At 38.8% G+C, this 18336-nt stretch overlaps 1 protein-coding gene across 1 annotated transcript in view; it reads right to left on the bottom strand.

Annotated features, from left to right (window-relative positions):
* The window catches only part of trip11 (thyroid hormone receptor interactor 11), a 46332-nt gene extending 30259 nt beyond the window's left edge, over nt 1-16073 (bottom strand). Inside the window, exons 1-9 of the mRNA XM_008113504.3 lie at nt 15648-16073; nt 10472-10548; nt 10095-10205; nt 9021-9299; nt 7988-8056; nt 6101-6266; nt 3215-3556; nt 1601-1641; nt 279-479 (exon numbers count right to left, since the gene is read on the bottom strand). Coding sequence (XP_008111711.2) covers nt 279-479; nt 1601-1641; nt 3215-3556; nt 6101-6266; nt 7988-8056; nt 9021-9299; nt 10095-10205; nt 10472-10548; nt 15648-15792 — 1431 coding nt within the window. The 5' untranslated portion in view covers nt 15793-16073. The remainder of the gene's footprint in view (nt 1-278; nt 480-1600; nt 1642-3214; nt 3557-6100; nt 6267-7987; nt 8057-9020; nt 9300-10094; nt 10206-10471; nt 10549-15647) is intronic.
* Between the last annotated feature and the right edge of the window lie 2263 nt (nt 16074-18336).

Genomic DNA, 18336 nt, shown 5'->3' on the forward strand with positions numbered 1-18336 from the left:
CCTATAACATTCCGCAAACAGGCCCGGGCTGCAGAGACATTCCCCAATATTCTGACCACAAATGCCTCAGATACCCTTCAGTGGTGGCTCTGCCTGGCTGCTAAGGTAAGTATTTGAGGTTATGATTGCTTATTCATGAACATAAATGTGAATCCCCAGCTGTTATTATATTTTTGTTCAGCTTACTATATCATAACTCCTGAACAGGATATCAACTCAATGTTCTTAAACATCAAAACATATTATTTCCTTCCCATTTGGTTAATTGAATATATAACCTGTGTAGCTTCTTGATTCTGCTTGTCCAGTTCTTCTAGTTCTCCTATTAGAGTTTTGTTTTCAGCAATGCTTTCATCAAGTTCCTGTTGCCTTCTTTCCAAATCTTGTCTTAACTGATTTAACACTATATTCTGTTCTTCAGTGGATTCACATGTATTAGCATTAGATTGCAAAGCTGCCACTTCTTTCTGGAATCCTTCCTTAATTGAGACAGAAAAAAATATCCTAAATTCAAAAGGATGAAATCAATCTGGGTATAGTCATAAATACTAGGCTACCATTTAAAAAGAAGACCACAAATTTGAAATTGATGTTTTCTGAGAACTAAAAGGCCATGAAAACTTATGTCACAATAATTTGTCTTTAAGACAAATTGGACTCTTGTTTTTGCTGCAATAGATATACATGACCATCCCTTCTAGGCTCCTTCTTCTGAGGGTGACAGTGATGAGAGAAGAAACAAGTTGATTATAGAAATGTTGGCCGACAGATGGCTTTTCTACAGCAGTAACCAGGTGCGGGAGGAGAATTTACATCTGTCATGTAAGCCTTTTCTTTGGTGTAATGCACTGATTCTTGGTATCTGGAGGATCTCTGATTTCTGGAGTCTCATAATGACACAAGGAAATTGGAAATGCTATGGGAAAAATTCTGGTGCAGCTAACAAATTTCCCATTTTAATTCTTTGGCTTGTTCCAAGACAGGCCCTCAAATGACAAATGCTAGAAGGTAATACAATGTATCACCAACTTAAACTGTAAATCATGGTCTTGGAAATACTTCTCTCAACAGCTTTTAAAAAATGCTATATGTAGCAATCCAGAGATTAAACATGCAAATCTCTGGAGTAACAAAAACAATTGAGAGATGTGTGGCACCTTAAAACTAACTTATGACAACATTAGACACACCCTAGATGTATAGATGTAGGGGGAGACTGTAGGCAGGGACATTATATGGAAATTAAATAGAAAACGTATGGACTTTCTATTAGAGTGTATATATGACTTTTTGCAACAGTCACAGAAGAATCAGATTAGCAATGTTATGTTAAATAACATTTGTAGTGGAGAAGGGCCCAGTCTTTGGTTAGCTAGAGGATCCGAACACTGATTAGACCCAGGCAAGCACGAGTCAGTTGGTCTTTTAAACATCACATTTTTACAGCTTTATAAATATATACCAAAAACATGGACAGAGTTCAGTAGCATATGGATAGCTATTCCCCTGCATGCATCCACAAGTGTTTGCTTGTACAGATGGGGTAGTAGATACTATTTCAAGAATATTCATCTTTCTTTAAGATTGGCAATCTCTTTACCTGTTCTGCTCTTTTCAGTCGTATTATTTCATTTTCTGCATCTGTAAAAACAATAGATTAATAAGTTACTTCTCTTAGGGGAAAATAAAGACAGAATCTGATATTAAGAGGGTCATCCTAAATCACAAAGGCAAAAAAACAAAGGCAGCACTAAAGGCTGCACTCTTTAGCATACAGTCATTTCAAGTAAAGAAAAAGATAATATTAAAAATCACTTTCAATACTACTGATACGAAAAAGTAATGCATTTATTTTTGATCACTTGAATGTATCTCATTTATGAAGAAGTAACTGAAATGTGAGCTAGGAATCTAAGCGACATGAGAGAAGTGGTAGGAGAACAGTGGTTTTTAAGAAAACATTGAGTAGCAAATCACACTTTTTAAATGTTCATAAAAGCAAAACATATCCCCTCACTCTGGGGATATTCCTAACTTCCCTTTTCAGGTAGCAGCCCCTTAATTTTGAATACTATGGAAGCTTGACGGGAAATTATTGGAAGATAAAACTTCCTATTGCCTTTCCTATAGATGCAAGATCTTGAAAAAGTGGAATAATCTGGAGAAGGGGAAAGAACCCTCCCCTTCTTGACCCTACCATCTATTTTGGGGGAAGAAAAAATATTTTCTATTAGAACAATAAATAAGTAAAATAAAGGTTTTCATGTATTTATGAACCCCAATTCATTTCTGGAAGATTTTTACATAAGATACAGTATTAAATCAGGCCCCTGGTGGTGGCTCAGTGTGTTAAAGCGCTGAGCTGCTGAACTTGCAGACCGAAAGGTCCCAGGTTCAAATCCCGAGAGCGGAATGAGCGCCTGCTGTTAGTCCCAGCTCCTGCCAACCTAGCAGTTCGAAAACATGCAAATGTGAGTAGATCAATAGGTACCGCTCTGACGGGAAGGTAATGGCGCTCCATGCAGTCATGCCAGCCACATGACCTTGGAGGTGTCTACGGACAACGCCGGCTGTTCGGCTTAGAAATGGAGATGAGCACCAACCCCCAGAGTCGGTCACGACTGGACTTAACGTCAGGGGAAAACCTTTACCTTTACCTACCTATTAAATCACTATAATCTGTGGCCTTGGTTCTTTTTCTGAAGTCAAGTATTGCTGCTTGACACTATACACTATAGAAAACTAGTATAGCCAAAATATTTCTGTTTTACTCATATTGATCTTTTTTCTGCTTTTATAGAGGGTTGTGTGTGTGTGTGTGTGTGTGGGGGGGGGGGGACAGCCTGTTCCTCAAGCGGGCAAACCAAATTTCCTGATAACTTTGGTGCTCCTTATACTTTAGGACCTTCTAGCCCTCTGACCCAAATCAAAAAAATAACTTGCATTGGTAATTCTATTCTGAAAATATTGAACTCATAAAAATGATTACTTCATGGTAAATAAAATGTATATATAATATTAAACACATTGGCATCAAATCTGTAAAAAGGATGTGTGTGTTTAATATTGCATTGTTCAATTCTTCCCATTCTTTTAATGGAAAAAAAAACAGAAAAAAATCCCATCCCTCAGAATTCCTGGAATTTTTACATCTCTAGTCTTTACATGTTGAAAAGAGATATAGAAAAATATGGAATTCCCTCTGTCTTCATACCAAGGAGGGCTTGTTGTAGTCGGAGCACTTCTGGCTGAAGTGAGTCTGTTGAATTATAAGAGACTGCCTCTTGCTTTTTCAAATCAGCCTGTTCTTTGGTAATGGATGCTTGGAGCTTAGTGAATTCAGATTTTAGTCTTTCATGTTCCTGTGTTAGTTGACTTTTTCCCATTTTTACCGATTCAAGTTCTTTCAAGAGATTATTGTTCTCTTCTTCTATTGAAGACAATTGCTGACTTAAACTTTTTACTTTATCCTGCATGTCCTTCAAGTGTGGTGCTGTAAACTCAGATGGACTGTGCTGCACATCATGTTCAGAAGATGTTTCAACGGTTGCACCAACTGTAAAGGAAGAAATAGTTTTTCTTGGCAACTGTTATAATCAAAGAGTCTGAAAAAAGCAATTTTGGAGATGAAAAGGACCATAAAACTAAATAATTCAAATTAATACTGCTGAACTGTATCTAAGAGTTTTTATTTCTTGTTTGTGGATGTTTTGCATTAGAAATGAAAAATCTGGGTTTAAAGAAATCTAAAGGTATTTTAAATTATAACTAATTATCATTTCTGGTTACTATCTACGTGAGTGAGAAGCTGCTAATAACATATAAGTCCTTGGCTCTCAACAAATAGTTATCCACAACCTTCCAAATGGGAAGGCAGAAGTCAACAATCTAGAAACAATCTTCTCCCAGTCCGTGACATCATGTAAAATAGACTGGATGTAAGCATTGCATGTAAGCAAGTGTACAAATTCTATCCTGTCACTGCCACATACCCGGACTTTCCTCTTGAAACCACTTGCAGCCTGCAGACAATAGAGACAGCAACGCACAAAAAATTCTCTTTCATGTAGGTCGGTGTATGCCTCCCCTTCAAGCCACTAAGGTAGATCTAATCAAACTGAACTGATGTTGAAGCCCAGAACTAGTCCTTGTTCTCACAAATCCTACTCTTGGGGTCACAGAGAAGAAACTGAGCTGAGATTATACCAAGACCTTGAAATAAATTCCAGATTTGATCAAAGGTTTAGCTTCATTGTGCATGAAAGTAGTTATTCTCTTGAGTTGCTGTGAGGACTAAATGAGAAAGAGTAAAACCACAAATACCATTCTGAGCTCACTGAGGCAGTTACAGATATAATTATAATTAATCACAAGAAATATGACAGTACTCTTGATGTTTTTGTGCAAAAGTGTAAGTAATTAGATTAAGAATTGATCCTCCACAAACTGATGGGCTTTTTGTTGGTGGAAGATCCACTGGAATCTTCTCACTAGAAGGAGGAGACAGGCTGGCTCCATCCCTCCTCCCCCTTACAGCCTGCAAGGCCACTATTCTGTACTGGAAATTTGCCTTTGAAACAACCAGAGAAGATTTTGGGAGTACGAGTGGGTATAGGAAACCGCATGACAGGGGACGAAATTGCCCCTCTAGCCTGTTACCTACAAGATTAACCAATTAGTATAGTTCTATTTCATACAACTATGGAGTGCATTAATCTACCAGTGCATAAAGTCATCACTTAGGAATTAATGCTCTATGAAGTAACCTGCTAAAGCTGTAAAACAGGAGCTACCACTAGACAGCTGTGAAAAACAGGTTGAGACTAATTCACTGGATCCTTGGAACCTTTTATATAGGACAGGTTTTTTGCGCTGGGAACTTTCCAAATGCATGAGACCCAGAAGATCATTTTCCCCAGTAGCAAGTTATGTCGACCGGAGATAATGAGGAAAAACAGCTCAAATTCCAGATGACTACCTTATTGAGAAAGCTTAGTTTGAAGCTAGTTTTAATTATTCAGAAGAAACCACTCCCCTCCCATCAAAAAAGTTCAGATTTTGAATAGTGAGATCTTGACAAAAATTTCAAATTGATCACATAATTTATTAGGTAACCTGGTTTAGCCACTATACCCAGGCCAATCTTATACATGGTTATGAGAATAAAAAGGGACTATCTCTTTTCAACCTCCTCCAATATGTTGCTCTGAATGTCTTGAAACATTTGCATGATTACAATAATGTCAAAACTGCAGGCTATTGGCTGATAATGGTTACTCTTAATATATGACAAACCTCTCATTAGGATACCTCAGAAAAGGTTTAGGAACTTTTATAGCTCTTATGAGCAGAAAATATCATGTTAGATAATGTAGCTATATGATAACTAAATCCAGGAATTGGATTTACTACCAACACCCTGGTAGGTAGACAGTGTGCTCCCAGCACTTGAGAAAAGCTGATACTGATCAGACTTTGGAAGTTGGAAATACTACTACATCAGTATTTCCCAGCTCTCATCATTTCTAAATAAAGACCACCCTGTCTGGTGATTGTGAATTTCTAGTATAACCATCTTGATTAATCAAGCTAGAAAACAATGGATTAAGAACTAAAAATGTTTAAAAGGGCTGGTGGAAAAAACACAAGTGCCTAGCAAAACACAAATAAAAAGAAAATTTCTATTTTCCAATTGAGGAAGAAATTTTAAGGCTACTTAATTGTAATTCTTGTGAAAACTATGTAAGTTTTATCTTTCAAATTATATTAGGACAGAATGGGGGGGGGCGTGTGAGAGGAAGATGATAAAGTTTATTTATCTTTATGCTGAAAAATGTTCTTTTTCTTTCTAGATGATAGAAGATCCAGACCAAGATGGGAATAATAAAGATCTCCAGATATGGTAGGACTACATTTCCTAGCATCCCTTCATTATCAGCTATACTGGCTGAGGATGCTAACACTTACAGTTCAACAAAATCTGGAGGACCATGAGATTCTTGCTTTGGTACAACTTGTAGATATCATGGGGAAAATAAGGAAAATGCAGCAGACATGAAGATATACTTGAAAACTCCCAATGAAGCAAAATAAGCAACACCTTTTTGTATTTGATCTTCAAGTTCTTCGATTCTTTCCTCATATTCACCCAGTTCTTCTCTATGACGTCGGCTTATGTCTCCTAATTTTTGCCGGTGTGCATCCTGCAATACTGAAAGCTCATGCTGGTGCTCATCAATTTCTTGACTCAACTTCTGTTTCAGCTCCTAAAATTTGTAATGATAGTTGAAGACAAGTCTGCACTGCTCAATCCACCTACATTAGCATATGATTTTAAAGAAAAATTATCCACAAACAAATGTCAGTGAAAATACACCCTATTGCTTCATTCTAGACATGGCAAGAACTCAAAAAATCCTATCCAGATAGCACAACCAAATTTATCTGTATTAAGGACAGAAATGTGAAGGTATTGGTGAGCAGGGGGGTGGAGGGGAAGGGCACAGACTTTCTTCTTCTTCTGTGGAATGGAGATTGGTCCTGGTGCATAAACCAATAACTACCACATCATGGTGAATTTCCAAGGCAGAAATAACAGTGTTGTCAATGGCCACAAATCAATTATGTCTTCCTGCCATGTTAGGGGATGGAGTGGGAATGTAAGCTCCTTACAACAGATACCTTGAGAATCACTGATGTAGCAGAATGTTGTAATTCTTGGTTTTAATTCTTGAAATTCTCCAAGTTTCAATGCTTTATGTTTGCTTGACACTGTGTTGTTTTTGCTTATGTCAACACTAAAGTAACCCTTTTCACAGTAAGATTTGTCATAGGGGGATTTGCCATTGCCTTCCTAAGATTGAGAGAAAGTGATTTGCCCATGGTCACACAACAGATATTCCTGCCTAAACGGGAATAAGATGCTTTGTCTTCTAGAGCTATAGCCCAACACTGAAACCACTACACCATACTGGCTTTCTATGGAGCACCAATGGAGCCAAAATAATATTGTTTCAGTGAGTGTGATGGTATCTTTGTACTTAAAGAGGTTTTTTTGTTTGATAATTATAAGCTAGCAAAATGAAAGAGGCTTCTTAGAATTCAGGACATCATAATTATAGATTCATTTATAAGGAAAAAATAAAATCTTAAAAAGTAAGTTCAATGTTATTGTTTTCTGAATAAACTGCACTTCTAACGTAACAAACAAAGACAGGTTGAGTATTTCTTATTCAAAATACTTGAGACCACAAGTGCTTTGGTTTTCAGATTTTTTCACACTTTGGAATGCCTATATTTGCATGCATGTACAAATGAGATCTCCTGGAGATGGGACCCAATCTAAATATGAATTTCATTTATGTTTTATATATACCCTATACATATAACCTGAAGATAATTTTGTATTATATTAATTCTATGCATGAAATAAAGTTTGTCTACAATGAACTATTAGAAAGCAAAGGTATCTCTGAAATTGCCACCCATGTGGGCAATTTCAGATTCTGGAGTATTCTGGATTTGCAGATAAGGGATTCTCAACATGTAATTTTATACCAAACCAAGTTAGAGATAACAGAGTTTTATGTTCCTAAAGTAATAAAGTGGCTTTGAATCTATAGACTGCCAATATGGCATAATTTTTCACATTCTGCATCAGCCAACCCAGAATCTTTCCTCTTTATGGCTTGAAAATCCATGGGAATTACATAAGGCCTAGAACGTCTGATGTCTGTCAATATTGTGTGCAATCCCCTTGAGGTCATGACCAAAACGCTTAGGCAAGTTACACTTTTTAAAAAACACAAAATCACTAATAATTAATCTGGAAAATGTATTCTGAAGTTAACAGGATTTATATTGATCTTTATGCGTAATCAAACTGTTCCATCTTAGAACTGCACACATGAATGTTTTATATAGCAGAGGTGGGAAAAGGCATAGCAAATGCACAGAAATGGCAGGTTTATTAAAAGAGTGGTCTTACCTTGATAATATTTTGCAGTTTGCAGATTTCACTCTGATCTACATTATTTGCCCCTTCTGGCTTGGAAAACTAAACAAAAGAGCAAAAATAAATGCTCATATATGTCTAGCCACAACAATATTTTGAAAGTCATGCAGCAGCACTAAAAACAACTGTATTTTCATAAGACTTTATAATCCATAGCTGGACAATATTTAATAAAGCCAAAAGGTTCAAGAATGGGATGATTCTATTAAGTGTCCTGAATGCTAGGAAATAACTTAAGACTTTCTAGCCTTAGCATTTCATAAGCAAAAGGAAATGAAGCAGTATTCAATAAAAACACTTTAAGAATAAATATTTACTTGTATTCTTAAAAAGTATATCCTATGAAAATATATACAGCAGGTTTGCTTCCAATATCCTCTTGCTGAAAGGTCACAATCACAAATATCAATGCCATTTGTGTTGACGTGCCACCAATACAAAACCACAACACTTGAAGCAAGCTCGTACTTTACAGAGCACTTGAGGGCTTGGGTTAAAATGCCTAGTTCCTCCAGAGGCCTCAACTCAGGTTTGAAAGATAGTGGGATGTAACTCTAAGACTTCTTCTGCAAACTACACTGATAAGCATTACCTGGTTCAAAAATGAAGAAGGGAGTTATCACCAAATTTCTATACTCAGGCAGCTATAATAATACTTACTGTATTTCTTTGATTCTAAAATGTCATCAGTTGTAAGAAAAAAGCTACACACACACACTCACATATGAATGTACGTATATATAAAAAGAACCTGCAATTCTAAGATGCACCCTATTTTAGAGCTGTTTTTAAATGTAGGAAAAAGTGAATATTAGAATCAAAGAAATATGGTGTACCATATATCTCTACATTCAAATTTTAAATTAGGACTTATTTGTTCCTGACAAAATTCAAAATGCTAGTAGGAACATGGAATTGCTTATTATAAATTTTCTTTACAGGTGCATCATAAAACAGGCATATTATAAATGTATAAACATATCATCTACAAAGAAAAGTGACCAACCTGTGCAATTTGTTTCCAATGGTCAACTTCAGATTCCAGCCTTGAAACCTCATTGGACAGTCTGTTTATTTCTTGCTGGGACCAGATTACATCTCCAAAATCCATGTCATCCCCTTGAAAACTGGAAGGACTATGTCTAACCATGGGAACAAAGGAAGCTGATGTACTGGTGGATGAAGAGACATCTGTTTTTAACTGTGATGATTGAGCAGCTGACTGTACCTTCTGCATTTGCTCTTGTAGTGCATTCTGCCTAGCTTTAAGATGGCTGATTTCCACCTAAATAGATGGAAAAAAGACATGGGAAGTTTAGTAAGGCGCGACACGCAATCTCTGAAAATTATCACATTTTAGCAACATCTTAGAATTGGATTACATTTTTTAATACTTGCTAGTTGACACAAAGCATATGTGAACATGCACATATAAACTGGCTAGAAGTACAGTAGAGTCTCACTTATCCAACAAAAACGGGCCGGCAGAACATTGGATAAGCAAATATGTTGGATAATAAGGAGAGATTAAGGAGAAGCCTATTAAACATCAAATTAGGTCATGATTTTACAAATTAAGCACCAAAACATCATGTTATACAACAAATTTGACAGAAAAAGTAGTTCAATGTGCAGTAATGCTACGTAGTAATTACTGTATTTACGAATTAAGCACCAAAATATCACGATGTATTGAAAGCACTGACTACAAAAATGCATTGGATAATCCAGAACGTTGGATGAGCGAATGCTGAATAAGTGAGACTCTACTGTATTCCCATCTAAGAAAAGAGACTGCTTCTTATCCAGGTTTCAATGCTCCTTTCAACAAATCAAACATGCAATTTGGTTTTGATGTTCTACAAAAGGGGTGGGGAAACTTTCAAGGGCAGGAAGTCAGATAATTTCACCCATACACTCATCAACTGCTCTGTGGGTCAGAATACATGTAATGATGGGGCTAGGTAGTGGTCACTATGTTCCAGGCACCTCAACTGAAATTGTATTTTACGACATGAAAAATGTAATAAAAGACCAAGACACGGTAATGTTGTTAAACGTTCTTTATACCATTTTGTACCTCTTTCTGCTGAAGTTGATTGCGGTATTCTATAGACTGCTGCTTTATTTGAATTTCTGCTGCTTCATGTTTTTCTTCCAGGTCACTACAGACCTTCTTCAACCTCTCATTCTAAGAAAAGAAAAGTAACTGAATATTTTAAAAACAAAACTCTCCAAATCAATGCAGCCCAACATGCACTATATTGGAAATATGCCAAAGCCGTCAAACTTATGAAAAAATAATAACAGATTTGGAAGAGACCACAAGGGTCATCCAGTCCAAACCCCTACCATGGAGAAATTTTGAATCAATGCAGTCCTGATAGATCAACATCCACTTCTGCTTAGAAGTGTATTTTTTTCAACATGCTCAATTTTTCCAGCCTACTGTCTTACCTCTGATCTCAGTGTTGCAAGAATGTTTTCTACATCTCTGAGACCAGAATTGGATACAGGAAAGCCTGCTGTAGTATCTGAAAAAAGGGTAAAGAAGGGAAAGTAAACAAAACAAGAAATTCTCATAATACTGTATTCTATTGATATACCTTTGGCAATTACTTTTTTTAAAATCAGCAATTAAAAGATTTTAAATGTCCTTCTCAGACTGAATTCCTAAACTTTTTAAATTTAAAAAGCCACAGAAAATCTTCAAAATCCATATGTTTAGGATTCAAAATGAAAACAAATATATAAGGGACTCAGATTCTTCAAACGTAACTCTGAAAGGCTGGCCCACCTAATACTGAATTTCCTTTACATAAACCTTAGGCTATGTATGTGCAAGGGTACCAAATTTCTTTTCTTGGAAATTGAAATGCTTTAAATTGGGCTGAGCTACTTGTGCCCTTCAAATGTTACGAGACTGCCACTGCCCTAATCTTTGGCCATTGGCACCCTAACCTAAATCACTTTAAAAATACTATTTTCCATTTCATTAAAACAGTTGCTTTGACTAACAATGACAATAATGCATTTCTAATTGTGGACAAGCAGTATGCTATAAAAGCTGTGTATTTACTTTTGATTTTTTTTGGTTTGTTAATTTCATACTAATGATATGTACCTTTCTTCTATTCTACCCATCTTTATGATTCCTTAAAAATTATTCTGTAAGATTTCCTAGGCCCCTGGACTAGGTTGTTTGGGGGGGGGGGGGATATGAAGGATTATTGGGCTCCCTCTAATTTCTGCTGGTGAAAGCCATACTGGCAGTAGAACTACTTTGTTGATATTTGCCATAATGAAAAGCAAAAAATAAATGTCATAGATTAAGTCATTGAGCTAGAACAGATCAATTCATAAAACATGGTTTGTTGCCAGTTTAGAAATCACGTTATTCAAGAGCAATTCTCAATAAATTTAAGCTTTGATGTCACAGTAAACTTTCTGTTTTTGTTTTGTTATATGTGCTCATGCAAACAAGGCAGGAAGATATTAAATCAATTTTATGTAACTGCATGGTTCTTACTGTATTCAAAATAATCTAGGTCAAAGCAGGAATTTTACCTTATCGTTATGTAAAATAATTACTCATTGCATTTAAATAATACTAGGCAATACTGAACTTCTGTCAGAACAAAGGCCAAAACATTCACAGGTTCATTTGAAAGTTAAAACTTCGAAAACTACAGCAAAAGCCCATTGCTATCACCACTTATAGTTTATTATCTCAAAATCCAATGTTGGATAAAGTCACCACATATTTTAAATTCCAACCAATGTACTAAACCTTTTAAAAATTAGCATATTTTACACAAGTCAGGGAGTCATTTTAGACTGTATTTGTTATCATACTTAGTTTGAAGAACATGTAATCCCTGGAATTTATTTTCACAGTGGCTGCAAAAAACTTTTAACGCAACAATTGAACTTTGCCTTCTGCATGTCCACAATGAAAAATGTTCTCAGATGAGGTAATCCTTATTTTCTTCTCCAAATAATGCATAAATTTCACAAAGATTCTCCACACAACACTGACTCAATGGGTACTGATGTTGTCATTTGTAAAACTGATTTCTGATCCGAGTCCTTTGCCACATTAACATTCTGTAATAATTGAGAAATTACACGTCACAACAGAAAAGATCTGTTAGTACAAATATATCTCATATAGGCACAAGGAGAGGTTTACTATATTAGTTGTTGGAGTCCTGCTGCCAATTACTCCATGCAACATTTATGTACCAAACTTGTTGGCAACATTACAGCAAGCTTGAAAATCAACTCACAGCAGTTATCTATGGGGAACTTTAAAGTGGAACCTGAGCATTACTTAGTACTGCCATGTAATGCTTTTTCCTCAGATATATATATATTGCTGAGTATAAATGGGATATAATTCCATATAGATACATATTTAATGCTAAAATATATGAATGCATGACACTATAAAGAAGGAAATTTACAAAGCTCACAACTAACAATGAGAATGCTCTAAAACTGGCATGAGTAATTGCAGTACTCCATTTTTTGCTTGCTTATTCTTATCAGTCCTTGTCAGAATACCCAATGGTGAATGACTTAGGGAGCTGCAATGCAAAAAATAACAGAACAGTCAAGTTCGCTACCTCAGCAATAAAGACAATAAGTTATATCAAATAGATCTGTGCAGCTGAAAAACACACTTGCATTATTCACATAGACAACAAATTGTATCAAATGGTAGCTCTGCACAGTTGAAAAATACTTCTGCCTGTTTAAGACATGTCATTTTTGCTAGCCCATTTTATATACAGCTCGCTACACTTTCCTTGGTTATCTCTATGCCCACTTTGTAAGAGACTTGTCAGATCAGTTATCCCTTTTCTCTAATACTGACCAGAACTTGAAGCCTTTCCTGTGTTACAGCTTTACTACTTTCCCCTGTCCTAACTTGACTGGTTAATGCAAGGAGACTGTTCATAAAATAACACTGTTTAGTCCAAACCAGGAGCAGTTCCAAGCATGTAGTGCAGACTGCCGCAAGAACACCAATTAGTTTTTGAGCTCAGTTCAAAATGCAAGTCTGAAAATGGAAAGTACTTCTAGGGAAAATATGACCTGAAGACAAAAGAACCTAGTGAGGACGAAAATATGGCAAATTCACCGTCTCATCCCCTAGGGCAGTGGTTCTCAACCTATGGTCCCCAGATGTTTTGGCCTTCAACTCCGAGAAATCCTAACAGCTGGTAAACTGACTGGAATTTCTGGGAGTTGTAGGCCAAAACACCTGGGGACCCACAGGTTGAGAACCACTGATCTAGGGGTTATGGTGAATTCTGGAAGGGAGGGGATATTGGGACACAAACATTTGGGTGCCTCTGGGTCTGCATTACAGCCCCGAATTCCTTGTAGTGGTTCACCTTGACACATTTCAAACCTTGGGAAAAGGGTACCTTAGGAAACATCCGCATTACTGTCAAACCCTTCAACCTATGTGAAAATCTATCAAGAATCAAATACCTAATTCTTTCTCCAATAGAGAAACTGGGACCTTTTCTGTGAAAATGCCATACCAAATGCCACTTCTCATCACTAGCTGCCTTTTGGTAGGCAGCTGAATGTTTTCACTCTCAGCCAGACATCTCAAGTGCTTTATACAATTTGATCTTCCTGCTGTATTGATTTTGTTCTTTTAAATGTTATTTTAGCATGCTGAATGTTTTGACAACAATTTTCAGTTTGTAAAGGTGACTGCAATTTGAAGGGATTCAGTGTTCTTTCTTTCTGCCTTTTAAGTGAGATTTTATAGTTTTATTATACCTCTATAATGCCCAACAACCCAATAGGTTGAAAGGGAGACGGTGGCTAGTCCAAGATCATCCAGGAAATTGCATGATTCATTCAGGACTAACACCCAGATTAGCCACATCACAGTCCAACACTCTTCATTTTTTTAAAAAAGCCAATACAATAAATCTCTCCCAGGTTAAAAACAACTTCTTCTCAAGCTTTTAGAATAACTGATCCAGTTTTGAATCTTATCTTGATTCAACTTTATATGCATATTTTGGACACTCTTCTCCTCCTCTTATCACCCCCAAAATTTGTTACCTATCTTCAAGCCAATATCAACTTATGACATGATAAATGAGAGATCTTTGAATTACCAGGTCACCAAAAGACCTGCTGAGAGCCCTGACATCCTGATTAAGTCTGCCATCTGGAATATGATCATCTTCTATCTCTGCTGCCCTACACCTTACCAAGCATTACCTTTTTTTCTAGCGAACCATGTCTTCTCATGCTATTGACAAAAGGCCTTAGCTTAGTCTGGGAGAATTCAGACTTGATTTGATGTTGGGCACATTTATTTCTCTTTTTAATAGTTCACATTATCCTCTAAACTCCTCCCAGCACCACATCTTAAATTGATGGAGCTTCTTCCCTGTCATGGAATCATAGAGTTGGACGAGACCCCAGAGGACTATGCAGTCCAGCCTCCTGTCATGCAGGAACACACAATCAAAATATTTCCTACAGATGGCCACCAAAAAGGAGACTCTTCCACTCTCCGAGGCAGCATTATCCATAGCTGAAGAGATATTACTATCAAGAAGCACTTCCTAATGTTTTGGTGAAATCACTTTTCCTGCAATTTGAATCCACTGCTCCCTGTCCTCGTCTCTAGAGCTGGCATGGGCAAACTTCGGCCCTCCAGGTGTTTTGGACTTCAACTCATTTGTGGGAGTTGAAGTCCAAAACACCTCGAGAGAGGGCTGAAGTTGGCCCATGACTGCTCTAGAGCAGCAGAAAACAAGCTTGCTCCTTCCTCAATGTGACGTCTTTGTGGCCAGCATCCTGATTTGAGGGTGCTTCACTGGAAACTCCCAGTTTCCTCCTCCTCCCAGTTGACTTAAATCAAGGAAAAGTTTCATGAGAACCACCACTCCTCTCAGTGTTCCTTCAGCAATAACAAGAATATCCATGTGGGCATAAAAATCAGGAAATTCCAACTGGATGGCCCCTTACCAGAGTCTTGCTCCAGGGCACTGGTTCTCAACTCGGGGTCCCCATTTATTTTGAGCCTACAACTCCCATAAATCCCTGCCAGTTTACCAGCTATTAGGATTTCTGGGAGTTGAAGGTCAAAAACATCTGGGGTCCCAAGTTGAGAACCACTGATAAAGGGGCAAATCAAGAATGGGCCAACTGGAAGTCCTTGAACAGTCAGTCTCAGAAGTGGAGTTGGCAGATCAAAAGACAACTTGGCTAAATGGCACTACCTAGAACAGGCATGGGCAAACTTGGGTCCTCCAGGTGTTTTGGAGTTCAACTCCCACAATCCCTAACAGCCTACCTGCCACCTACCAGCTGTTAGTTGAAGTCCAAAACACCTGGAGGGCCGATGCTTACCCATGCCTGACCTAGAAGAACCCTTCACTTTTGTGTGATTCTGGAGCAGAACAAACAACTCAGCATCTGTACCTTATGCTTGCCCGGCATGTCCTGCGTCATGCACAGGGCAAGAACTGTTTAAAGCTACAGACAATGCAGGTGGGGTGCGGGCCACAGCACATGAGGAAGGACCTCCCGACTCTGAGAGGACCCTGCTTCTCCCATTGTGGGCCCCTTCCCCTGCCTTTCCTCTCACCTGCCTCCTCCTCCGCCGCGCCTTCCAGCAGCATATCCTTGGTGAAGCTGGAGATCTGGCCGGTGAGGGTGGAGAGGCTGCCGCCCACTTGCCCCACCAGGGACTGGCCCAGCCCCGCGCCCAGGCCGCCGAGCCACGACGCCATCCCTCAGGACCCAGAGAGAGGCAGAGAGAGAAATGGTGACAGGCAGGCTGAGGGGCGCTGAGGGCTGAGGCAGCCACCACAGCGCTCGCCCGGCCTCCCAGCGCCGCTTTATACCGTCTGCTCCGGGCTCCTCCTTCAACCAATGAGCCTCCAGCAGAGGAGCCGGTCGGTAGTCAATTTTTAGAGGGAAAGCCCGCCATGCAACGCCTCGACTGAGCTCCTCAAGCGGCGGTGGGGCCTCTCAGCCGGGCTGCCACCTCAACCGCCGCCATGACACTTCCCGGCTTACCATAGAGAGCGGGCGGCTGGAAAGTCTTCCCAGCCACTCAGGTAACGTGTCCCCGCGCGAATGGCATGTCGGGATACGGGAGGCTTCAGGACGGCCTTTGCTGACGTCATCACCCGAGTATTTCTGTCTTGCCTTTTGTTTTGATGCGGCCTTTCTCCCGTGGGCAAACTTGTGGCCTCCCTCCGGGTGTTTTGGACGTTGAAGTGCTCCTTCCCACCATTCCTAACAGCCTCAGGCCCCTTCCTTTTTCCCCTCAGCCGCTTAAGCGGCAAAAAAAGCCAATGAGATTTTGGCCTGCATAAATCGGAGCCTAGTGTCTAGATCCAGGGAAGTCATGCAATCCCTCTATTCTGCCTTGGTCAAGCCACACCTGCAATCACACTGTATCCAATTCTGGGCCCCTCAATTTGAAGGGAGATGTTGACAAGCTGGAATGAGTCCAGAGGAAGTTGACTCAAATGATCAAGGGTCTGGAGAACAAGCCCTATGAGGAGCGGCTTAAAGAGCTGGGCATGCAGAAGAGACGCTGAGAGGAGACGTGATGGCCATGTACAAATATGTGAGGGGAAGTCATAGGGAGGAGGGAGCAAGCTTATTTTCTGCTGCCCTGGAGACTAGGATGTGGAATAATGACTTTAAACTACAGGAAAGGAGATTCCACCTGAACATCGGGAAGAACTTCCTCACTGTGAGAGCTGTTCGGCAGTGGAACTCTTTCCCCCGGACTGTGGTGGAGGCTTCTTTTTTGGAGGTTTTTAAGCAGAGGCAGGATGGCCATCTGTCGGGGGTGCTTTGAATGTGATTTTCTTGCTTGGCAGGGTCTTGGACTGGATGGCCCGTGATGTCTCTTCCAACTCTATGATTCTATGTATTTGTAAGAATTGTACCAGCAAACACCACCTACCAAAGTCCTAGCCCCCTTCCTCTATCTATTCTTTGCAATCCATTCCCATCAGTTCTCCCTGTTGCTTGATTTAATCCAAATATTTGTTTGACATTTGGCAGGAAGGAATGTTGACTTGCTGCTGCTCCTGGAGAAGTGGGGCCAGCGGGAATATCTTAACTGGGAATTTTTTAAAGGAGATTTTATTTCTAGAAAGAAAAGAAATGGCCGACGTCCAAATAGCTGTTTTTGGTCTGCAGCCAAAAAATGTGGCAAGATCTGACCCATTGGCGGCAATGGGGGGCTTCCTGGGCTCTCCTTCCCATCATTTTTAGGGCTATTGAGATTAAAATTGCCACACTTGGAGGACATATCTACCACAATTAGCCCACCAAGTTTAATAACGTTTGGGTCATCTCCTGATTTTTACGAATTTTCGGAAGGTTTGCAAAAAATGGATCTGCGGGTCCACTGAAATTCGGATAACAGAAACTGCCGTTCAGCCAAATTGCACAAGTCTATTCCTTTCTCATCTTGTTTAAACAAGACATACATAGGTTGGAGTGAACATTACTCAAATCTAAGTTTATTATATTCCCAAATGCCGTGATCATGTTAGTGTGTAGGGTTTTTGTTTTGTTTTTTGTTCTGGGGCATTGTTTTCATACTAGAGTTATTCAGCCAGGATCATTAGTTGTTTTTCATAAGAAACACTGGCTCCAACAATATAATTTGAATGGAGGATAGCTGGACATTCCCTGAATGACAACTCTTCTCTAAGTGCCCTTTGCCTCCCAAACACGTTGCACAGATATAGTACAGAATAGGAACACACTGAATGTTTTTAAAGTTAAATGGCACTTCCATTCACTTCAAGATGGACTACAATCATTCACTTCAAGATGGACTACAAAATATGCTTGAAGCATCATGATTCACCAGAGAACATTCCAAGGGAACAAACAATTAGTAAACACAAATATAAACTTAACCATGGTCACTTTAAAAAACAACCCTCATTAGCCATAAAATGTATCCCATTCCATTCTTTGTACCAGAATTGGATCTTAACATTTTTGAAATCATGCATTAGTTTGCACAAGCACTTTCCATCTTTCAGGTAATAAGTGCCACCAATGATATTGTAGGATAGTTTTTAAAAGCCAAGAAAAAAGATTTGGTTATGATTATCAAATATAATGACAGAATGCGCATCAACGCTTTAAACCCAACTTCTGTTTAGGGGTATAAATGGCTGAAATAATGATGCATTAAATGATTTGAGGACTTCGGAATTTTAAAAAGCAGGTGCGAGGGCAGGCAAGTAAAGGAGGTCTGTGTCTGGAACACCAGCGTCGGTCAATGTGTTTTA

The sequence above is a fragment of the Anolis carolinensis genome, chromosome 1 (genome assembly GCF_035594765.1).
Source record: "Anolis carolinensis isolate JA03-04 chromosome 1, rAnoCar3.1.pri, whole genome shotgun sequence".
Lineage (NCBI taxonomy): Eukaryota > Metazoa > Chordata > Lepidosauria > Squamata > Dactyloidae > Anolis > Anolis carolinensis.